General features: G+C 34.1%; 4 protein-coding genes and 1 long non-coding RNA gene across 6 annotated transcripts; 2 read left to right on the top strand and 3 right to left on the bottom strand.

The window, feature by feature from the left end:
- Positions 1-546: 546 nt before the first annotated feature.
- On the bottom strand, positions 547-1,700 carry LOC111517058 (uncharacterized). Its single transcript, XR_012465911.1, has 2 exons — positions 1,401-1,700; positions 547-1,182 (listed from the first exon to the last, which is right to left on the bottom strand). It is a non-coding gene; the product is annotated as an uncharacterized lncRNA (long non-coding RNA).
- Positions 1,701-3,752: 2,052 nt separating this feature from the next.
- On the bottom strand, positions 3,753-6,445 carry LOC111504888 (uncharacterized). Of its 2 annotated transcripts, XM_023159596.2 has the most exons (2): positions 6,352-6,445; positions 3,753-6,291 (listed from the first exon to the last, which is right to left on the bottom strand). In XM_023159596.2, exon 2 carries the CDS (start codon positions 6,267-6,269, stop codon positions 4,692-4,694), a length of 1,578 nt encoding a protein of 525 aa, XP_023015364.2. In that variant the 5' UTR covers positions 6,270-6,291; positions 6,352-6,445; the 3' UTR covers positions 3,753-4,691. The 2 variants fall into 2 exon arrangements, with proteins under 2 accessions (XP_023015364.2, XP_023015363.2); XM_023159595.2 differs by having other exon boundaries at positions 3,753-6,393.
- A 1,484-nt stretch (positions 6,446-7,929) lies between these two features.
- Positions 7,930-9,286, top strand: LOC111504887 (cobalamin trafficking protein CblD). The gene is made up of 5 exons (XM_023159594.2): positions 7,930-8,132; positions 8,190-8,344; positions 8,397-8,597; positions 8,853-9,072; positions 9,131-9,286. The coding sequence occupies exons 1-5, from the start codon at positions 7,982-7,984 to the stop codon at positions 9,187-9,189; spliced, it is 786 nt and encodes a 261-aa protein (XP_023015362.1). The 5' UTR covers positions 7,930-7,981; the 3' UTR covers positions 9,190-9,286.
- Positions 9,287-11,873: 2,587 nt separating this feature from the next.
- Atg5 (autophagy protein 5) lies at positions 11,874-14,168 on the top strand. Its single transcript, XM_074177406.1, has 4 exons — positions 11,874-12,376; positions 12,870-12,994; positions 13,234-13,431; positions 13,839-14,168. Exons 1-4 carry the CDS (start codon positions 12,015-12,017, stop codon positions 13,946-13,948), a joined length of 795 nt encoding a protein of 264 aa, XP_074033507.1. The 5' UTR covers positions 11,874-12,014; the 3' UTR covers positions 13,949-14,168.
- A 6,029-nt stretch (positions 14,169-20,197) lies between these two features.
- Positions 20,198-22,469, bottom strand: brk (transcriptional repressor brinker). Its single transcript, XM_074177405.1, has one exon. The coding sequence runs from the start codon at positions 21,914-21,916 to the stop codon at positions 20,795-20,797; it is 1,122 nt and encodes a 373-aa protein (XP_074033506.1). The 5' UTR covers positions 21,917-22,469; the 3' UTR covers positions 20,198-20,794.
- Positions 22,470-24,258: the final 1,789 nt, after the last annotated feature.

Below are 24,258 nucleotides of genomic sequence, written 5' to 3'. Positions count from 1 at the left end.
TTTAGCTGTTTAGTTTGTTGGTGAGAGGCATAAAGGTTAGAATTTATATGCGTGTTAGAAGATTTTATGCTATTATGAAAAAAATGCCTTCAAATTCGAAAAATAGTAACATTGAAAACCAAGGCCGCGAAAGGTTTGACCATTTTGTCAATTAACATATCACTCCAATGAAGTTTTTTTTTTCAAAGTTGAAGAATGAAAAATAACTTTTTGGGAAGGAAAAATGTTGGATGATATATTTACTGGGCTACATTGATTTACAGTAGTCCTCCAGATTAACTTTGATAAAAATACTGTAAAATACACTTGCTGGTGTTTACACTTAGATGAACTTAGTACAGACATTCACTGGATGTAATTCAATGCTTGTTCCGATACTAGCCATTAAAGTAGTTATTTTATGTCGAATCAGATCATATGCTGTTTCTCAGATCATATGAAAAAACTTTTTCTTAAATATTTCGAGCGCTGAAAAATTTTAGTTTTTCAAGAGAAGATATATCTTTAATTAATGTAGTAATCAACCTCCAGCAATAAAAATCCAGGTGAGGAATAAGATTCCTCTCAGATCATTTTTTATTATATATACAGTAAATGTTTGGAACACTTTGGATCTTCTCAATCTACCATTTCATAGAAATTTGAATCGCCAGAAGCAATAGATGGAGAAGACTTTGTTTTGCTGCCACTTGGATATGACTTAGATGAGTATGGTTTTTCTTTCCCAGAAAAACTAATCATTATTGGAGATAGTGTTATATTTACAGTTGAAGTTTTTATAGGAGAAGAGCTTCGACATGTAGAAGTTGTTGGAATGGAGCACTGGGTCGATTTGCTTCGGAATTTAGGCTTATATTGAACTTGTATTCCCTTTGATGTAAACTTGTGAGCCTCTCTCGATATTTTGTACCTGTTAAGCAAAGTGTCTTCTACTGACAATGATTCATTGCCATCTTCTTCTTTCATTAATTGCCAATCACATATTGGTAAGTTTTCTGTTGGCCTATCACATAGAGAATTTTTCAAGATTTCAATCTTGATTTGTTTTGACACATTTCGATTCTCAGAATCATGTTTTCTATCCTTCTGACAATCGAATTTATGTGGTACAACATCTTGTTTCAGTCTTTTCCTGACCCCCATAATTTTCCACTCCATAAAGTTTTTTAAATCTTGTTCAAGCTACAAATGATAATGATGAATACCAAAGTAGAAATGATCTCCTTCAAAAAAATAAATTGGATTATTTTCTTCTCAGTATTTGCATGAACCATAGTCTTCATAGCATACATTTTTGGTTATATATTTTACCTAATATAAATTATAATTATTGAATTATTATTATATGCAAATGTGAAAATATTTGTTTTTATTTTTTGAAGAATACAAATTCTACCTACATTGAAGTGGTCTTCACAAACAAAGCAAGTTGTCTTTATGGACAACTCTTTAGGATCACGTCCTGCTGCCTTCAACCAAGTCCTTCTTTTATTATATTCAAAAGGCACTTTCATGAACGTCTTATTTGGGGTAGACACGGTGGTACTGGTACAATACGGCACCAAACAGTATTTGTAAACCATTATTTCTCTTCGAGGAAACGACAAAATACATGCATACAAGGTTAATTCACTGTCCAGCAATAACTCAAAAATAACAAATAGTAAACACCAAAAAGATTGACAGAACTATACCCAGTGTTGCCATGCTGATGGAAAATAAATGAAACTCACAGAAATTCTCGCGACAGTCACTAAACACGCCTACGTGAAATGAGACTTATGACGTCACAAAATTATAACATATGTTTCTGCTGCGATGGTGTTTGAATTTCAATCGTTCCTGAAACTACGACTTCGAAACAATTTTACATTTACTGCCATCATAAATTTGTATTTCAGAAATACACTTAGGTTCAAAAATAATTTTCGTGTCATATAAAATGTACAAGTTATTTAGACATGATAGAATTGGCCGATACTTGATGAAAATCCATAACAATAGCTGTAATAAACTAATTGCCAGTTTCCACATTATAAAACAGATTTAACATAAGAAGAATTCAATTCTATTTGGTCATTCAGTGAATTTTGTAAATTCCCAAACATTTTGTAACCCATACCAGAACAAAAGCACTGTTAATCGAATCGCGATTCGCTAACCTCAGGAGATGAGGTAGGTAGTATTCGTTATTGTGTTCATTATTTGTCGTACATATATCAAGGTGTTTTTGGGGTTGGTCCACACGAACAAACAATGCATTTTTGTCTCAAAAAAGTCCTGAGAATCATATCTGGTGTTTCAGGCAGACAAAAGTGCACATAAATTCAAAAACAAAAATGAATTTATCCACGTGTTCGACTGAGGAAGCTATTGTGTAGCAAAACACGTCTTTACTGATGTTGTTACTGTGAACATTGTTTTATCATGGTCAGTGTTTTAATGAAGAAATATTCAATTCATTGTGATCATTCATACCGTGATCTGTCTCATATACTGGTTACTGGATACTGCTGGCTTGATCGTTTTCAATAAATTGCCTGAGGATTTGAAAGTTTGGCTCTACTTTCACAAATCTCGAGTGAAAACTGAATTTTTAATATGTGATGTTTTATATTGTATTACTTAACATATTAAATACTAAAGTTTCTCTTATGTTTATTAACTGGTTTGGCGATCCAATACTTTATTTCAAGAAGGGTTGGTTGGATAACAGAATCAATTTTTCTTTCAAAATAATTGTTTTCTTGCCAACGTTTCAAATTTGATTGAATTTTTATTCAGGACTCGAAAAGGAGTTTCTTCATGTTGAAAATATGACTATTTTAAAATAATCAAACATATTAGATACGTAACAAAAATAAAAAAAACACTAAAATATTTAATTTTCAAATTTCATGTCTGTGAAGTGTCAAGAAAACTAATTTTTTTAATTATTTTAGTGTTTTTCATTTTTATTTTGTATTATAATATGCACGTCTGATCATTTTAAAATAATCATATTTTCAACACAAAGCAACTCCTTTCCGAGCCTTGAAGAATTTAATTGAATTCGAAACGTTGGCAAGAAAACAATTGTTTTTTTCGAAAAAAATTTATTCTATTATTATTACCATTGTAGAAGATTCGAAAATAGATATAAGTACGACAGATACGGAAAAGCATATATGATTTACGTAGTATAATTATGAAGTTAATAAATACATTGGTGTTATATTCGGTTGGAGTGAGTGGTTTGTTCTACTCATTCAATCGACCGCTATGTGAAACGACGGTTCGAGCCCACATGCCGGACGATCTATTTTCACTGCCTATCGTCCACCCCGTGCTATAAATCTCACGTTGAAATGTAAAACCTCGTTAATCCTTAGCCCACACAAGTTTCGACTCTTGAGGGTTGTCGTTCGTTGGGAGTGATAGTTGGTTATCGGAAAAACAGCTTTTTTCCTCGCAATAACAGATTTATCTGTATTATTTTGACAAAAGATGAGAGTTTTGGTGGTTCTTCAAGTGATACTGTGAAAAACATGCTAATATTGCACAAATCTTCAGGTGTACAGCAACTCTTAGAACACAATAAATTTTCATGATCATTTTTCGTATTACAATGAGATTACCACAACCCAATTCAAGAAACACTTCACTGTGATATTTTTACTAAAGAGTTTTACAAAAACGCAACACGTGTTTCGCTATACCACAGCAGCCCAAAATTGATTCAACCACTTGATGAATATAAAAGAGTAACAGAGTGAAAATTATCAAACCTTTAATTTTGTAACTAATAATATATTAGATATAAACAATACATAATTTGATATAAGACAATAATATATAATTGTATAAATGTGACTCTCAACACATTGAAACGACCTGAATAAATTCTACGAAAGCGAAAATAACTTGGTTATTATCTTAAAATATACATATAAAATCTCTTTTTTGTCCAGTCCAATTGTCAAACAAACAAGGTAAATTTATCGCCAAGATGTCAATCTTAGTAATTACCAAAACAAAAGCCTGACCCATTACCACTAACTGGAATGCAAACATATAAATATAAAAAACAATAATTTACAGGAACAAATCTACTAAAGCAAACGTTAACAGATAATACACTTTTTTAACTTAATCGGCCAGGCATAAATTCCTGGTCATTTGTTTCAACTGCGCTTTTTTTAGAAAATATTTTACTTAGGTTTACGTATTTTTGTTTGCTGAAAACATACCTGAAGTCAAAACTTAGCCGCTTCTCCTAATTTTGGAGATACGGTCACTTAAAATTTGTACCTGTTGAAAAATCAACTATTTCAAGAACTCGCTTTTGATAATGAGAACTTGTGAAATGACACCATTTTATGAATTATAATGTTGTGGACCTGTATTTGTCAATTTCAAACGTTTTCACAGAATAAAACCTAATTTTCACAGAAAAAAACCTAATTTTTAGACATGTTCTAAATGATATTGTCACTCAAATAAAGTTTTTGTTATTATGAGAATGAGGTTTGTTGATGCAAGCCCAAAGCAAGTGTCGTAAATAATTGAAGCGAGTCTTAGCCATTTTGGGCAAGACTTTAGTGCCGAGTTTTGACTTCAATTTGTGATCATGAGACAAAAATACACAAGTTTAATTAAAATAGTTTCAAAATCTAGTACAGACGAATATATTCCAGACTCCCCATTTCACACTACTTATCCTTTGTATTTATAACGAAATTATTGGCATTCATTGTGGTGGTTGTGACAAAATCATCATTTGAGTTGAAAGAATCTGAATTTTCCATTTTGCTTTTCTTTATGGGAGGTTCATGATCTATCGGCACATACTCATCTATGTCAGGCTCCAAAAAGACCTTCTTGTTGTTGAACCCCCCATAATCATAACCACCCTGAACCTCTTTCTTGTCTCTCTCCAGGAAATTCTTGAAGGTGTCCAACACCCGCCCAAACAAACTCTTATTAGAGTTGTTTTTCTCAGAGAGAAGTCCGTCGTACTTTTGACCCATTTCCTCCAAGATCTTAGAGACCTCCTTCTCGGTGGAGTTCTCAACGTCGATTTCATCAATGAGTTTTCCCTCATAGTCCTCATCGTCTTTGAAAATCAAGAACTCCTCCATGTTCAAATTATCATCTGTAGCTTGCGGACTCGAGAGTAAGGATCTCCTTACTGAAATTTGCTCCTGATCTTGGTGACTTTGCTTGTTTTCAAACAGTTTCATATTCGGCAGAGAAACTAGCAGAGCAGAGAGCAGAACAACCATCAGGCAAGTAGACGGAGTTGCTTTGGAGGTGGTAGAATTACAAATGAGGGCTTGCAATTTGTTGACGTGAGCAATCAAAGTCTTATTTTGTTTTTGAAGGGCCCGTACTCGCTGGAGCAAATTTTTGTTTTCTTCCGAACCTCTTTTCACCCTCTCTTCCAATCCGTCCACATATTCCTTTTTGCGTTTCCTAGAGTCCTGCGCAGAAATCTTGTTTCTGATTTTTCTTCGGATTCGCTTTAATTCGCGTTCTTCGTTTTTGGTGAGGGGATGATGCGAAGGCAGTTGTATTCCTTCTTTGGCTAACAGTCTTTTTTCTTCCAGGGTTAAAGAAAGTGGCGGGTATTGACTCGTGGGGGCTGCAACATTCTTATTACCAGATGTTGGTTCAATTTTACGTTTTCTCATGTTGCCGGTAAACGCTGCAACTTCCTCGGGTGTGTTCAAAATTTTAATGCTTTTTATGTTCAATGGAAAGAGGACAGTCTTTCCGTTATTTGAAATAGGTTGAACTTTTAGAATCTGAGGTTTCCCATTCAGTGGACCAGCACTTTTCAGGTGACTAGCGTTTATCAACGGTTTTGAAATGAATTTTTTGTTATTAGGGTTTTGTATTAAAATCTGAGTTGTTTTTTTCTGAACTGGAGTACTGGGAGTGTTTGTGGGAGCAATTTCTGGTTCTGTTTTGATGAACTGATCGTCACTAGGCCCGATTAGAGACATCAACAAGGATTCATCAAATTCATTTACACTATCTAAAATTGTTCTGGAGTCTTCAATGTTTTCCATATAAGAACTATTCTTATCACTTTCAGAAGTGTAGCTTTGAGGGGAAAGTACTTCGTCCAAGTGAGAGCTGGCATCGCTGGATAGATTGATATCATCCTCGAATTTGGAGAAAAATTCATCATCCATATTGTTTTCCAGGGAGAGAACAGAGTCGAAGAACTCTGAACTCATTAGTTCGGGATCGTCGCAATTCAAGGAAACGTCCATTGTTTCCATATCACTGTTCGCTTCTTCACCGCTGGAATTTAATATATCGTGTACGTTCATTATTTATTTTACTGAATCTCCACATTCATACCGAAAAATGTGCTCACAACAATTTATTCACGACATTACTATTACTTACTACGTCACCAACGTCAACTCTGCGTCAATCTGTCACTGAGAACTGGGTCATGTCAAAACCACTAAACCCTCATCTTTTAGCATTATTCTTGTGTCAGAAGTCAGAACTGTCAAAACATAAAGACTGCGATCATGCTGAATAAAAGATAAGTCAGAAATGAGTGAAAGAAAAAGCATACGTTAGTACTTGATTTAACCTCTAAAATAACATATGCCATAGAATACATAATTCTTTGTTCTTTCTATATTTTGAAGTTTTTTTGGAAAATGGTTAAATTTTTTTTCTACTTTGAAACTGACTTGAATGTGTTGATCATCTACAAATAGGTTGAAAGCAATTTTCGATAGTTTCTTTAGAATACAAATGTTAATTACTTGCCTATAATAGACTGCATTTCACTTAAAAAAATGTATTGCGAAGTGTCAAATTGTCATAAATACCTATTCAAATGTGTTTATTCTAACACTCAACTGAGTACTAACATTTTGGATGTAATCAAACTTCGAATGAAAATTCAAAATTTTGAATAGAATTTTCAACATTTGTAATTATAATGGGTTGCCATGTTGCCAATACTGTACAAGGACCGTATTCTACTTGAAAAAGAGGCATATTATTTTTTATCGACTTTCTTTGAATATTTTCACCTTTCACAATTTGGAAAATATTAAAATTGTAATGGAGAACTCCATACAGGTGTAAAAAGGGTAAACATTTTAGTTAATCCCGATAAGTTACTGTACTTTCCATAAAGAAAAATGGTCTATTCATCAGTAACTTGTCGATTTCAACGATAAAAAAAGAGCTGAGAAATTATATAATACTTATCTTAACGTTTCGGTATCTGCCTCCGTCTTCAGAAATGGACACAATTTAAGTTAATAAATCGATAGGCCATCTTAGATTGCCTAACTGCAGATATATCAAGTTCATTGGAGACAATTTCAAAAGCAAATGTTTGTTTATTGTAATTTAGTCTATTATCAAAATATGTAAATCTAAACATTGAGTTCCTTCAATATTTTTACCATCCAATATTAAATTGTCAAAACCAAGTTTAATGTCAATACATTTAGTTTGATCTGATTCGAAACAAGAGAAATTTGAGTCACATTATCTATAATTGACTATCATCGGGTTTCAAGACAAAAACTAACTTGTTTTATGATATTTTATCATCTGGGAATATCGTAGATATCATCTGGTACAGGCTCCAGAACAGACCCTTTTGGAAACCCATAATTCACTTCAGAAATATTGGAAAGGTCGTTGCTAATTTTTACTATCGGTCTCCTGTGATTTATTTTGGTAATCGAAAACATTCATCTGTTTTTTGAGAGTATATGTGAAAAATATTTCTTTTCTTTGGTGATGTTAATGATCTACGTTACTGACTAATGTAGCCAGTAACAAGGAGCATGTAACTTCACTGTGTAGACACAGGTGTAGATATAATAGTTCATGTTAAATGTTTTTATGAGGCAACTGCTGTTTGTAGACGCTAGTATGATCTGTCTGCTTTAAAAAATAAAATTGAATCTCTAGAATAAAATGTCAAAAATTAAACTTATGTCAATTTATCATGTTAGGTAGATTTTCCTTTCAGTTATTGAGAAAAATTTCAAACAAAGAAATTAGAATTTGTAATTCATCCAGGAGTTATTCAAGGAAAGTAGGTAGCAACAGCAATGGTCCTTACAAAATTGTGAAACATGAACGACCTGAAACCAAAGGTATTTACAATACTGTTTATTTACTTCATTTTTCGTGATGCAACAATTCACTTGTAGATAACAGCAACTTGGTGTGGCGAGATCCAAATTTCGAATTACTAGCCTCAAATGGATTTCCTCTATTCCTTAGAGGAAACATTGGCATCGCCTGGTATGATAGCCAAACAACAATCAAAACTCACCATGAGTTAATCATGGAACAGTTGGAAGATGTATTTATACTTGTAGAAAAAAAAGCGTAAACTACAGTAAGATTTTTTGCAGGCCGCTGACATAAACGATGGAAACATGATGTGCAGAGTTCAAATGTGTCCGACTGTTTTACGCGAAACTGTCAAAGATTTGTTTCCATATCGAACATTAGAAGATCATTCAGAATTGTCTGTGGTGACTATAACTCTGAAGCCAAATGTCAAGGACATGAGGAAAAATAAGGAATTGGAAACTGAGAGATTAGCTCAATTGGTGAGAACCGAGGCTTTGTCTCCTGTTATGCTATTAGAACCATTTTGAATTTTCATTCTCCATTTAATGGAGACATCTTAATAAAGGAGCCTTTAACGAGCCCAAAAAAATATTGCAAAATTTTCAAAAAGTGAGGGATTTATACTAGCAAAATCCAAAATTTCTATGTTAAATGAAGTTCGAAAAATTGGGGAATAGTGAACAAAATTATGGCCTGAAAAGGAATTGATGTTAACACACATCCATTTTTTTTAGTTTCTCATAGCTGCAAAAAATATTTGCGACAAGCTGAGAGCATCTGGCTATTGGGCAGACTTCATAAATCCCTACTCTGGTCGACCCTACTTTACTCCATCTTCATTGGGTGAATTGTATCAAACGGACGAAAAGTTCAGATGTCTTGATTTCCAAATTATTGAAATAAAAGATTGTAAAGTTATATCAACTGAGAGTAATGCTCAAAAGCAGTTTATTGGTGAGAGTTTCAAATATGGATAAGTATTACTTTAACTTTCCAAGTTTTTTCTTTTCAGGAAGTTTGTTTACCAGTGCCCCTTGCAAAAAAAATAAACTAAATTCGATATTCACATAAGGAAAAATATGAATTTGTGCAGATATAAATAAATATCTACATGTAATTTCAGCAGAGCTGTTAAAATTGAAGAAGTGAAACATGACTTTTTAAATTATGTTGTCTTTTTTGCTACAAAATATTGAACTTGAGCCTCATGTATATAGAATACAATTGGAACATTACATAGCTAACAAATTTCGAATAACCATGAAGCTCCCTAGGTGGAGCAGGAAGTTATTAAGATTGAATACCCAGAACACTAGGCTAATGACCGAGGAGCAGATGAAACTCAAAGAAAAAATTAGGATGCAACTCTTTGGGATCAATTTTTTTCAGGGATAGTGTTCCTAAATTGTCTGAGGTGTATAACAAAATCATTTGGTAAAAAAAGTACAAGTCAATAAGCTTTAGACATACCCTTTTGGAAAAAAAGTATAGAAATGAAATTACGCCTTTTTGCCAGTAAATCATCTTTAGAGAATAGAAAGAGATAGCTTACTAAAATGTTTACCACTTGTGCTTACTTTTCATCTACTAGCCGTACTGAGTTCAGAGTACATTTAGTTATGGCTCATAATCAACTCATTCTTCAACATAGAAGAAAATAAGATCCTTTCAACTCCTGGTTAAGGTCAAGTACTCTCCTGTCAGTGCAATGGAGAACTATAGTTGTATATTTTATTTTGGATCTTAAAAAGTAAGAGGATACATTCCAAAAGCAATAGGGAAGACGCATATAATTTTTCATTTTATCAAATAATTGAAGTGTTGCTCAGAAATATGAAACAGTGAAATGAATTTCTCTAAACTCTTTCTTCTGCAAAATGTTCTGATTTGAAAATAGTCGACAATTTGAACTCGATTTGACTTTGAATTACTCCTCAGACGCTAGTGTTACACGTGGTTATTTTATGACATTTTGACCACAAGGACATCTAGATTTCCCAATTTGAATGTTAAACTCGAGGAAAACATTATTATTGTAGTCACTCGAGTAGTCATCTATTAGTCAATTAGACATATCAACGCTTTCCTATTAGTTGAATTAAACGGAATTGGTAAACTTATTAGTGTGTTTTAGCGATCTTTTCAATTAAGACGATTTTTTTAAGTACTCAAAAATTTTTATATATAATTTACCAAAAATTTAACCTATTGCTTTGTTTTTTTATTCATTTTTGCTAACTTCCTTAGTAGTAGTAGTATATATTTGGCGCTAATACAAAGTTTACACAGGTCATAACAGATATTGCTTATCTATAATTACAAAATATAAAATATTCAGATAACTTGAATGGTTAAATGGACAATTACTATAGATATACAGACATTTGTGCAAATAAAACAAACTAACTATGAAATAGAAATATAAAACAAGTTAAAATGTATATGATTAAATGGTATTACATGTCTCGAAAACCATCACTATAATATTCATCTAAGGAATAAAAAGCTTTTTTAATTAGAAAATTTTTGATTCTGTATTTGAACTCCTTCAAAGGTAGATTTTTGATATTTTGGGGAAGCGAATTATACATTTTTGGAGCATAATAATTTACGCCAGTTCTGGTTCTGTTGACTCTATGATTCTGGAGATACAGATTTGAATTATTTCGAGTGTTATAACTGTGGATTGCATCATGTGTAGTATAACCTCTTATATGTTTTTTAACATGTAGCAGGCATTGCAATATATATAATGATGGAAGTGTAAGTATTTTATTATTTATGAAGCTACTTCTACAGTCTTGCCTGTAAGAAAGGTTATCAAGAATCCTAATTGCTCTTCTCTGGATGCTAAATAAATCTGATGCATTGGGCACATGGCCCCAGACAAGTACTGAATACGATATGTGAGATTGAATAATCCCATGGAAAGCTGTTTTCAGAACTGGTTTTGATACCGCTTTTTGTGAGGGCTGTGCCCTCTAGAATATTCTCATTACCACAAGTTGTCAACCCAAAAGACAACTAGTTCTATTGGAGAAAACATTGTAATAACAATATCACAATTGAAAGTGCAATTGAAAAGGTTGATATTGGACTGTGTACAAAACATCCTACCCTAACTTTCAATGAACAAACTAAATGTACTCCAGAGAATTATAAGAATCAAATTAGAATTTTTTGTATATCTTATCAACAAAGTGTGAAAGGAAAAAAAATTGAAATAAATTATCTAACCTCTATGAGTACAAGCAATATATAAGATATATAAACACATAAATATATACATACAAACATCAATACATTGAAACTTATTAACACAATTATGCAGAAGTAGAAATATAGCACATGAATTATAAAAGTTATTTATGACGGTACATTTACAATATGAATTAGCTCATCAGTAAGAAATCATTATGAAAATGGCGTATTGAGGTTTCCTGTTCAGAGGATGTAATTTATCAAACTCGTTTTTGAATCAAGATGGTGCTAGACTTCAATAATGCCACAAAAGAATTATGTCTCCTTCCATAAAATCAATCATTTTTTAATCTTTCCGAGATTTTTTATTATATACTCTCCGGGAATGTGGCTAGATTCTCACCGCTCCGTCATAATATGATGATTAGAAAGTTTTCTGATTGGTGCAAATACAATTTTGTAATAGATGGGAAAAATACATAAAAATATTTGAGACGTCGGAAAATGACAATTAATTCTGAGGAATTAATTGACAACAGTGCATATTCCATTTGACCTGTCAGTTGCCACGTGTCACTACTGTCAGCTGATATTAATCAAACTATTAAACAAGAGTGGTTAATAATTCCAATATGTATATGGTAATTCTTGAATAAAAACTTTATATAACTGAGATCGTTCACACGTATATAAGAATGGCAAATGATAGAGAAATTCTCCGTGAAATATGGGAAGGTAAACTACCCATTTGTTTCCGTTTAGACAGTGATGAAGTGGTCCATGTTCGAGAACCTGATCCATTCTACTTGATGGTTCCACGACTCAGTTATTTTCCCCTGGTAACTGACAAAGTCAAAAAACATTTCGTTAAGTCCGTAGCTGCTGAAAAATCGGACCAGGAGATGTGGTTGGAGTATAATGGACAACCATTGAAATGGCACTACCCAATTGGAGTATTGCATGACCTGTTGTTTGATGCAGATGACATGCTCCCCTGGAACCTTACCGTTCATTTTGATAAGTTTCCTGAGACCAAGATTTTCAAATTCAGCAATAAGTAAGACCCTTTAATGTAATAACTAAGTATAGTCATTTGAACAGGAGAAGAAAGAAAAATGAAACTAAATAACATAATCGGTATCTGAAGTAATTGATAGTGATCATGGTATTATGCAAGGAAGTGTATTACTGTATATGGATGATATTGTACAGGTTGCTGAAAATTGTTCAATACATTTATTTGCAGAAGATGATGCGCTCATCTATTTCTCTTCATCTGGAAGATATGAATTCTATATAAGTTCAGAGATGGTGTGGTTCAAATCTTAAAATCAATATTAGGGAAACTGAGTTTATGCTTATTGAAAATTGAAAAATATACTTTAAATTAAAGTATATAGAATGCCAAAACTTTTAATAGAAGATACCTCCATACCGATGTTAAAGAGTTGCTCTCAAAACTTTTAGAAAGTGTTATTCTGTAATTATTCACCTTTTTTATGCTAAAGAAAGGATGAGATAAGAAGTGTCTCAAAACCATGTTTTTCCAGAGAAATGGTGGAATCCTATTTCATGGCATGTTTGAAAGAAGCTGATGTTCTAAAACACAGAGGACAAATTGCCAGTAATATGCAGAAGAAAGATCATAACCAACTCTGGGTGGGATTGCAAAATGGTAATTGTCTTATTCAATTATATAGAAAAATCAGGAAAATTTCACTAATTTTCGGTTCTAAAAATGTAACTAATTTTTTATACACTCACTTTATACAGAAATAATGCTCTGTTTCACGTTTTCTTCTATCGTACTATGGAATGCACTCTCCTGTTGTTGTTCAATTAGAATGATCAATGGAAAAAAAATAGATCAATGTTATGATTTTAGTAAAAAGTATGTGTTTCATTCCGTTTCAGATAAATTTGATCAATTTTGGGCAGTAAACAGGAAACTGATGGAAGTAACAGGGGACCAAGAGCACTTCAAATACATTCCCTTCAGATGCTATATCGATGAAGGATATAAGCAAAAATTGGTGAAGCCTGTAACAGAAAATGGTTGTAAGAAAACATTGCAAGATCTTCTGTGTGAAATGTTTCCAGATAAGAAAAACGGTAAATTTGTCTTGGGTACTCTTTCTAAGAGTTGCATTTGATACTCTTGAATAACTTTTTCATTTCTTCATTTTTCACAGAAACTACTTTATAATAATATAAACTCGAAATTTTCACTTTTTTCTTGACACAGGAAAATGAACCGCCTACGCTACACTATTGTTTAAGTTTTGAAAATACCACTTCATTTTAATCTCTTCCTGAAATAGAAAATGGCATTCAAAAATACTATCAAATGATCTAAAAATATACACGGTTCTATTTGAAATTCTTGATAGAGTTTATTCCATTGATTGCCACCCGGTATATATCATGTCTAATCTGAAATTGGCCTTCTAATCAACATATTCATTTGACTGTCGTCAAAGAATTCAAATATGAAATATATATCTTTTGTATTTTTTCAGTTCAAGTAAAAACCCATGGTTTGATTCCTCCGTTGGACACTCCTTTGCAATGGCTTTCTGAACATTTGAGTTATCCCGACAACTTTCTACATCTGTGTGTAATAGGTTAAGATACTTCTGAGTTTCAATTTTTTTTATTTTTATACTGTTTAAGATAAGTTCAAAACGTTGTATGAATAAGCCAAAGTTGCGCTTTGAATATTTATTTATATTTTAGGATGACATAATTTAGGTATATCGATTCATGTGATTTTCGTTGAGTATAGTTTTTATTATATTATTTTATATGTGTAGTTTGAATTATAGATTATATTTTTTTGATTCTTGAAACCCGTAATCTCTTTTTTCATATAAGAACTCAGCGCAACTTCATATTTATCCAAAACATTCCAATAACGTCCTACCAACAAATATGGTTCATAAAAAACAAGGAATAGCGTAATAACGATAACAATAGTAAAAAATAGTAAATAGGAATCAATATGAATGTATATGTGCTCTTGAAATTTCAACTGGATATTTCAGGGTTTCAGGAGAGATAAATCTTACTTTTTTCATATAAATTTTGAACTGTTTGGCAAAATTAACAAAAAATTTGGAAACTGTTCCTCAGGCAACTATGAAAAGACCAATGACTTTATTTCACCATTAATTTTGTATTTCTCCTTGAAGAATTTGGTGGTTGATTCATTCTGTGTCAACTCCAGCAGGTTTAGAATTATTTATTTAGAATCTTATTGTTGGATCCAATTTGAATGCAATATCCTTCATTCTTTCTTTGACTATAATGTCAATTCTTCTTATGCTACTATTGGCAGCTGTACAGCTAACCTCTTCATAAACTTCGGATTTTACAGATAATGTGGTGGTTGTTATGTGACATTTGGTGTCACGTCAAGTGCTTCTCAGAAGTTGACAAATGGAAAAGATCCCAAGATGTGAGGAAGGGTTTCAATCTCAGTATAATGTCTGCTCTTGGGTTCCGTCTTGGAATCTACCTTTTAGGTTCACTACACATCCTGTCATTCTTCTTTTTACTCAGATGTCAGGCTCTCTCGAGTCTTCATTCAAGAATTTGCTGAAGTGTACTGATCTTCCTTTCATTTTCAAATTCTTCCAGTTAAATTCTCTTTTCCTAAGAATATTAAACTTTCACCCAGAATAAGTCCATTTGTCATTGTAGATAACCATATTCAGTTTTTTCAAACATGTGTTAGCTTCATCTCCGACGGGTCTTATTTTGTCTAGTAGCATATTCTGTTCTGATACTGTTTCTTTGTTATATTGAAACTTTGCTCTCACTTTTGGAGAAAAGTAGAGCATACTGCCTGTACGTATGGAGGTAACGCCAGCATTTCTTTGAGAGAATATTTTATCATTTTGAAGGTAATTTATCTAGGGGAGTCGACTGACATTAACAACGGTGTAAGTCTCAGATTTATCTGGTAGAAATATTGGAAAGCTATTCCATAATTTTCAGAATAGAAATTATCAATAAACAATCTGATATAAGTGACTATTCCAAACTGTCGACTCTGTGAATTTTTGGGGTTCAATGAAATTAGATGTGCAGTCTTGCTATTGCTTTTGCCGAAATACTGAGATATTTTAGGGTTTTGATTCATCTCTCGGGTTCTTTCAGCAGAATGACTGACTGTTACCCAATACTTCAGACAAAAACTTTGTTTATTTCGTAGTCCACCACTATAATATTTACATTGTTACACATGAACCAGTCAAAAGACATATCAAAGTACACAACACAGAAATAGCACAAACTCTCCTAATATATTGACAAGAAGACACTTGAAAAAATAGTTTCACAGTTGCAATTAAACCAAAGATATCAAAATTAATAGTGGATAAAATGCAGTGATTTGAAAGAAGGATATATATTTCTCAATCGTCGTTAATAGTAAATAAGAGCAAAAGCAGTTTTCAAGAAAAAGATTTTTGGATTTCTCAATCATCAAAGAAAATGTAAAAATGTGAGAAATTCTCTACAAAGATGTATAGATCATGCACATAAGTTTTTTTCATAATAATAATTAACAACAATAAATCTGTATTGGTGTGTCTACACTTAGTGTGGTGTACAAATTAGTACCTATACAGGAAACTAGATTATTGGAATTTTAGTGTCATGAAAAATGTTGGAGAAAACTCAATAACTCCGAGAGGCTGCAGTGTTTTACGGAGATTTGAGAGAAATAAATAAGTCAGACAGCTGTAAAGGATTAGAAAAAAAGGTTTAATGTTCTACTCATTAGATTGAGAAAACAAGACACTGTGGCTAACTTCACACTCTAATAAACATAAAAAAGCCATCAGATCTGCTTTTATCAAGTTATTTTGTTTCAGTTCGCTCAGTCCTTATCTGCAACAAATGTGAACATGCAGCTGTTCAAAATAACCAATTTTGTTACATTTTGAGATACTTTCAAATGATACTCTACGCGCCAGATCCCCAGAACTGACAAATGACGCATCAAAATCCAAAACTAATATTTGACGTATCATAACTGAGAGTTAACGTAAAAAACGAGGATTTGAGAGCATTTTCACACTTCACACATCTTCTGTACTTTTGATACGTCAATTATCGTTTTTGAATACAAATCAGCTAGATCAACTTCTCCGAGAGAAATTCTGCGCTTGTGTACGAGTCTTTGTAAAGTTACAATTTTCTGTCAAGTGTTACTTATTTTGACATAATATGTCATAATTTTTCTCGAGCAGAAACAATACCGACATGTGAAGTAGATAGGTGCCTTCATTCCTATATCGACAGTATCACGAGTCATAGGTCAAAAGATGATTCGTCGACAAAAAAAACTTCTAGTGTAAAGTTGCTTATATCTTTCATTAGTTTTCAGTAATGCCGCATTCGAACGAATCCGTTATTTTTTGGTATTACTACAGTATAGCATTCTACTGTAGTATTACCGTAGGCTCATGTGAATTTACTCATTAGCAGGGCCGGACTGATAACAGGAGGGCATCATAAACCAGTCCAGTCACAAAGTTTGAGCTTTATGCTGTGGGTATGTATCACGTACAGGCTCGAGAAGTGGGAGTATTGTTATAGTTATATAACAGAATAGTTACTATTCTGTGATATCAGTGTTATGGCAAAGGAAAAGAAATCTTCCCTAAGGAAAATATAATTATTTCATAACCAAAAAAAAATTTTTTGTAAAGATGTAACTACAAGAATACTTCTATATCACAAAAAACTATATTGATATGCAATATGCCAATCAATAATGTTTCATTATGTTTATTATTACTGAAACCGAAACTTATAAATGGATTGAAAATACTAAAAATTACCGATACGACATGTGTGGATGAGTTAGTTAATACAGAAAAGAATAGCAAAGATTAATAAGGAAATCTGAGTTCTTAAATTTAGCATGGGCCTGCGGTGTGTATATTGGTTCGTTGGATAATGAATATAGGAAATATGAAAATTCGGTATTTGTTAATTCCACAAAGGATTCAATATCTCTCTGAGCCTAGGCGAACGCCTGTATCTCGTTAATGACGTTGAGGTAACAAGGGATGAGAATTACTGGAGTTTTTTTCCAACACCAAACTGTTATTTTAACACCTCGACACATATTTCGATCACCAAGTGATCATCTTCAAGAGGAGGATTAAACTCCTCTTGTTTAATCCTCAGTTTAATCTTCTTCTTGAAGATGATCACCTGGTGATCGAAACACGTGTCGAGGTGTTAAAATAACGGTTTGGTGTTGGGAAAAACTCCAGTTATATTCATTACTACACCAGAGGTTCCTAAGTTCATAAGTTACAAGGGATATTCAAAAAGTGGTATACTGCATACTATCGTGTAGCGATTGAAGGTCATGATGTTTTTCTGGGTTTTTCAACATTCCGCAATAAACGAAGCTAATTATCAGAGCATCTGTTCAAGTGATTTTTTGTGTTTAGAGAACGTAAAGAGAAAAATTTCCAGAACTTTAATCGTCTTAGGGTGGATTCATGAATCAGTAAAGTCGTGTTTCGCAAGTCAGGTAAGTCTGTAGAATTCATGTTGTCAATACATAAGTACTGCAAAATTACAAGTCGCGTTTACAGAGATATTAGGAGTAATATACTCGTATAAGATGATACAATGCTCGCGAATGAACGTTTCTTCTGAAAATCAATTGTAACGTATTTTTATTTGAATTGTAAAAAACTAAAATATCAGGGGCGCGCTGCTAAAGAACACTCCGTATGTGTATTGAATATCTTCACGCATGCAAATTCATTGATTTCGTTCTCCGGATAAAATTAACGATTTCAATTGTGGCCGCAGTCTGTGGATTTTACATAGATTAATAAACATTTGGAAATACGGCATTATTCACGCATGAAAGTAAAAAAAATTGAAACTATATTTTTATCAGTCATTGCTAAAGTTATCATTTGGTCAGCTCCCCCTTTAAAACTGGCTGGATCCGCCTATGGTTTGAATACGTATTCAACATACTTTTCAAACAGATTTTCATTTCAAAGTTTGTTCAAATGGAGACGAATATCAAAACACATTTTTGAATTTAAAAGATGCGTATTCCCCATTTCTACGCCACTGATTCTTATTCGTAAAAATTCAGCTACCTATTTCAAATAACATGAAACCTATCGAAAACAGTGGCGTACAATGGTTTTATCATAAATATTAATCAAGTAACCCTCAGCGACGCCACTGGAATTAAAATTCCAAATCCAATTTAATGAAAAAAAAGCCCCTTGTTACTCATAACAAGCACACATAGTTTAAACAAAATAGGCGAAAATAACTGTGAAAAACAATGTTTTTCGTTTAACTCTGACACCCCGTTACTCGGAAACGAAGCAAGTTAGGACACGCGTTCATGTGAACTTTTTATTCATTAAATATGACAAGTAATTACCACCTGAAAATGATGACATCATTTAAGATACACCCTGTATATTCAACCAGTGCTATACAAGTCAACCTAAGTGTTATTAATTTAATAAATTATGTAGGCCATGACAAATAAATTTCATATTACGTGCAGTGTTGAACTATTCTGTCAAAATTGTATTATTTGTGAATCCTAGATTTGTACCTAAATTATGTGGTGTCCTCGGGGTCGAAAAGAAATTGATTTTATATGTGGCGAAAAGATTCAAATATTTCCAATGAGCGCTTAGCACAAAGAAATATTCAGTTGGTAACACTGTGACAAGAAAAAAATAAGCTTTAATTTTTCAACGAAATTTTGAGAAAACAGTTCGTATAATTATCAATGAAAATTTTGGAAAATAACAAGAGTAATGTGTGGTTCCAAAGAAATAAAAATCTTTTTCTACAGAACATTTTTTTTCGTTTTCTGCTTTTACAGCGATTAATCAATTTTTCGAATATTTGAAGAGTATTTAACTTTTTATCTTCGATTGAAAATATATTTTTCAAAAAAAATTTTAAACATCGATATTTCGTTTAAATTTCGAAATATTGGATGTCGAAACTTGGATGTCTTTCTTGAAAATTCGATTTAACATCGATATTTTGTCCTAAATTTCGACTAATCTCGAAATTTTGACATGAATGCCGACTGTAAACGCGAAATTTCGACATTAAATTCTACACGTTTTCATTATTTGTTTCTTGGAAATTCCGACTTTAACCTCGAAATTTCGATTTATTTCTTTAAATTTAGACTTAAACATCGATATTTCGTCTTATAAATTTCGAAATTCCGACTTTAATTACGAAATTTCGATTGCTTTCTTGAAAATTCGAATTAAACATCGATATTTTGTCTCAAATTTCGACTTCAACCGCGAATCTTGAAATTTTGACTTAAAATCTTCACTGTAAACTCGAAATTTCGACTATAACCTCAAAATTTTCAACTATAATCTCGACTTTCAACTCGAAATTTCAAAAAACAGATGATAAAAATATGTAGTCCTTCTGCGCTTCCTACTCACCTGATACCTACCTATGAGTATCTACAAAAAATAAATCAATGACCGAGTATGATTTGACGAGTTCAAAACATTCTTTGATGTTCAAATGCTTTATGTACGAGTGAATAAGAATGAGATAACTTGTTCTATAAGATCTAAAACCAATTTATTTTGTAGGACCGGGTCAACAACCCGTTTTGTGCTCAGCTCCAAATGTTTTTACAATTTAATTTCATTAAGTATTCATAAAAACTGGTGACAGATGAGTGTTCGTTCAGCATTTACCATTTTCTTTGTCTACTTTCATACGTAATAAATAGCACATTAATCATTCCATAGTTCAAACAAAGGCCTGCACAATCTTATCGGATTGGCAATGTTTATTTATAGATATAGAAAAAACGCTGTTTTCGTTTACTCGTATTTTTATTAATATACTCTATAAAATATATCATATAAAACTATACAATATCTATAAAAAGTTTCGTATCAAGTATATACAGGAAGATAAAAAACAACTCACTCACAACCTATAAGGTCACAACATATTTTCGTAAATAGTGTCAGATAAAAATCAATATTTACAAATGTTTCAAGGGACATCGCGACGATTCATCCAATTGCATTTTTTTAATAACATATAAATATACATCTCGCGTAAAATTAGCTTTTAATCAATGAACACTCCTAAAAATAAATAATAAATATTTTGGCAATGATGAACAAACCGTGTATATGGCAAAGTAGGAAGACAAAAACGAAGTGAACATAATGTAATATTGCGTAATTTTCAGGTATCCCAACAGCTGCCTCCCGTTTACAATTTTTGGCACGTTTTCTCTTAAAACCTAGCAAGGCACATATATATTTATGTATGTAATCTGAGCAAATTTCTTAAATTAGCACCCATATTTTCATTCGATAAGGCAAACAAGATATGTTTCAACTTAACTCTAATAGACTCTTGGCTTCGAACGCTAACAAAAACAAAGGTGGCGACGATCCTACCTAACAGCGTGCGTCTGTTTCACCGTTTCGTTCCTCATCCTCAGCTCCTCGGCCTGTTTCAGCCACTTCTGAATCTGCCTCCGGTGAATGTTGTACTTGGACGCGACCGCCCTCTGGTTTCCCTTGCATACGGAGTCCTGGTAATAACAGTCAATGGCGCTCAGCTTGAAGTCCAGGCTGTACCTCTGCCTCTGCCTGAGCGGGGCCAAGCCCTGGCCCCCGCAGGCCTCCTCGAAGCAGCAGGTCCCACAGTCGTACTCCGCCGCGAAAGGCGGGTAGTAATAGTAATTGACGGGCGAATTCGGCTGCAGCTCGTGCAAGGTGTAGGAGCCGCCGTACTCGGACTTAACGTCGTTGTTGTTGTCGTAGCAGAAGGCGTCGCAGGGGGTCTGAACGAGAGAGCAGCAAGGGGGCTCCAGTTTGGTCAACTCGGGCTCCTTCAGGTCGTCCAGGTACGGCTTGAACAGCTTGACGGGCTTCGGAGAGGTGACCGGGCTGGGACACTCCCTCTTGAAGCTCTTCGTCGACAGGTCCCACACGTCGGGCTGAGGTCGGGGCGGCGAGGGGGCCGCCGGGGGGGGCAGCGGCGCGTAGCACACAGGTGCGCTAGCGGGCAGCGAAGTAGGTCTTTTGAAAGACAAATCCATAGGCACGGGCGGGGAGAGAGGGGATTCCGGCCTGGCGACGATCGGGCTAGCGTGACCGCGGCTGTGCGTCGTGAAGTCGAGGGGCAGCGGGGAGGCGAACTGGACCGCCGCAGGGCTCTGCGTTAGCGCCGGAACCCGGGCCTCGTCGTCCCGCTGTCTGTTGACGTTCAAGGTCACCTCCAAGTCGCACGCTTTTCTCTCGCACTCGGACTTTTCCTTGGCCCCGATCACGGCATTGCGAAGGGTGTTTTCCACCTGCAACCACTTCTGGATCTGGCGGCGGTGGATGCCATACTTCCTGGCAGTAGCTCTCTGGTTACCTTTGCAGTCCGCGTCGTTTCTATAGGAATCGAGCACTTGCAACTTGAAATGCGGGGCGAAAATGCGACGTGACCCGACACCTTTGCTCTCGCTTTTGCAGTTCACGCTGGCTACACCTCGTTTCAGCACCGAATTCAGTCCGTGAGCCATTTCGAACCGTTTCCGACACTCGTGCACTTTTTAAAACAAAATAATCCGTCGAAAGACAACGAAAATAACGCCGAGAAGTCTATCTGCCAGCTATGTAGCAACCATTTTTCGTCACGATTCAGAGAAAACCCCCACTCTGCTGACTAAACTGTATACTCACGCCATCGAGAGGGATTCGAAGTGGATTTCGCGAAGGAATCAAAGAAGCGTCTTCTCTCTCTCGCACGTCGGACTTGACTAGACGGAATGGCGCCAGGAAGAGAGAGTATTTCGAGACTTGATTCGGCGGTGGAGCGGCTTCGACATCCGTTTGTGAAACAAGTTTACCGACGGCGTTGCCGGTGGAAAATAGTTTTCGCCTACTTTTCCAAACCGCAAAAAACACATCAAACCACCATAATACTCTTTCTAAACTTTTCTCCTTCAAATTTTTATAACTGTTAAACTTCAAAAAACGCGAATTGAACTAATTATCTTCTTGTTTCAACAAAGGAATGTGGGGAGCTGGCAACACAGCGCGTGGTCACACCAGACATTCTGTCGCCAAGCCTGCTAGGCCAGACAACGCGTCTCTGATTCCCTTTCTTTTCATTCATTAGCAAACAGAACAGATGGCTTTGGGTGTTTTTATTGCTTTAACACTGTTTATGCGGATTTTTTCGACCCTCTCTTTGAAATTATTCCATTGTATCGTTTTTATGAGGTGGAATTTGAATGGTTTTATCTGCGTTATACCTACCTATGTCATGTTGCGTAACTTTAAAATGACGGCGTTTGGCTTTGTTCCGAGCATTAATTTTTGGGCCTTTTAAGTTTGCCCTCATTTTCGCTTGAGTGTAAGAGTTCTTGTAGTAGGTTGATAGATATTCACCTAACAGGTGTTTGTTGAATTTATAGTTTCGACTACAGATTTGACCTGATTGAAGCTTATTGAAAAAGACAAAGAACTTGCTGCTAAGTTTGTCTACGGATTGAATTATTGAATCTACCTACCTTCATTACTACCTAGGTGCCTACCTACATTTTAATAAAAATATTAGGAAAGGCAATAAATAAACAAATAGATGTTGATAAACAGTTATTGTGACTGTCAAGACTCAGGACTACAAGTCAATGATTGGAACACATTCTTTGTTTTTTCAAGCTAAATTCATATTTGAGGAGTGGATATTCCTATTATCTCTGTAAAATAATTACCACTCTATAGAGCTCATAAGATATAATTTTGATATCTCGATATACAGGGTGTGTGTGTGTGTTACTTATATCGAGTTTCCGTTTGAGGTGAAATAATTAAGTCATACCTATACCTATCTATACAAGTTTAGAATAACAAACTTTTATTTAACTTCCTCTATTTTCAATTATTCATCGGTTACAGGGTTTTGAGCAAAAACGTGGTACCTATATGTATGATATGGATAAATATCATACATTGCTTTTCGATTTCAGATTCCTTCAGACATGTATATATTGTAAAATATGCATTCCATTTTAAACGAACCACCCTGAATAACTTTTGGTATAATGATTTTCAGGAAAAATAAAAAACACAACAATAGTATACAGGGGGACACATTTTGACATATTCACATTTGATGTTACTTCCTCTATCGCACCCTCAGAGCTTGTCACCTATTTTTTTTTAATGGATCACCCCATATAGTTTCACATTATCAGATGCCTCATGATGAGCAGATTTCAACATAGTATAAAACATAATGGTCTGAAGCTTATGGTTCGGGAGCTACAAATTATTTGAGTTGAAAACGAGCCATCCTGAATAACTTTTAAAAAATGATTTGCAGGAAAAATAAAAAAAACAGGTCAACAATTATACAAGAGCCATATTTTGAAATGCTCGTTCTTAAGACAAATATGGTAGCAATAAATCAGAAAAAGAGATTTATTACTAATTCTTGAATCAAAATCTGATGACTGGACAATGAGAGAAAAAAAACTTTTTATATTATATGTTTAAAAACGTTTTCACCAACTTCCATACAATGGTACAAACAAGCTTCCATTGCCGTCCTCACATAGTTGAAAATCTCGGGAGTTATTTCTCTGCAATGCCGCATGATATTCTTTCTCAAATCTTCTAATGTTGTTGATTCTGTCTCATACACTTTAGACTTCAAATCTACAGGAGTGAGATCCGGAGACCTTGGTGGCCATTCTGTAGGACCTCTTCTGCCAATCCAGCGACCAGGAAAATGATCGTCCAAAAATTGTCGCACTGGAGCTGCATAATGAGGAGGTGTACCATCCTGCTGAAAAACTATTTCGTTTTTGAATACATTTAAATCCTCATCAATTACCCTATTGATGCACGATATTAT

This window comes from Leptinotarsa decemlineata, unplaced genomic scaffold (genome assembly GCF_025532065.1).
Source record: "Leptinotarsa decemlineata unplaced genomic scaffold, Ldec_3_MD MMD2_tig00002974_RagTag_RagTag, whole genome shotgun sequence".
Classification (NCBI taxonomy): domain Eukaryota; kingdom Metazoa; phylum Arthropoda; class Insecta; order Coleoptera; family Chrysomelidae; genus Leptinotarsa; species Leptinotarsa decemlineata.
This window is presented reverse-complemented; position numbering and strand designations above follow the sequence as displayed.

What these genes read in the sequence shown, in the direction of transcription:
- LOC111504888 (XM_023159595.2), bottom strand. Translation starts at nt 6,320, where the DNA reads ATGAACGTACACGATATATTAAATTCCAGCGGTGAAGAAGCGAACAGT.
- LOC111504887 (XM_023159594.2), top strand. Translation starts at nt 7,982, where the DNA reads ATGTTAGGTAGATTTTCCTTTCAGTTATTGAGAAAAATTTCAAACAAA. An exon ending in TGAACGACCTGAAACCAAAG is followed by an intron (nt 8,133 to 8,189) that starts GTATTTACAATA and finishes ATTCACTTGTAG; the next exon opens with ATAACAGCAACTTGGTGTGG. An exon ending in CTGAGAGATTAGCTCAATTG is followed by an intron (nt 8,598 to 8,852) that starts GTGAGAACCGAG and finishes CATTTTTTTTAG; the next exon opens with TTTCTCATAGCTGCAAAAAA.
- Atg5 (XM_074177406.1), top strand. Translation starts at nt 12,015, where the DNA reads ATGGCAAATGATAGAGAAATTCTCCGTGAAATATGGGAAGGTAAACTA. An exon ending in ATTTTCAAATTCAGCAATAA is followed by an intron (nt 12,377 to 12,869) that starts GTAAGACCCTTT and finishes ATGTTTTTCCAG; the next exon opens with AGAAATGGTGGAATCCTATT. An exon ending in GTTTCCAGATAAGAAAAACG is followed by an intron (nt 13,432 to 13,838) that starts GTAAATTTGTCT and finishes GTATTTTTTCAG; the next exon opens with TTCAAGTAAAAACCCATGGT.
- brk (XM_074177405.1), bottom strand. Translation starts at nt 21,916, where the DNA reads ATGGCTCACGGACTGAATTCGGTGCTGAAACGAGGTGTAGCCAGCGTG.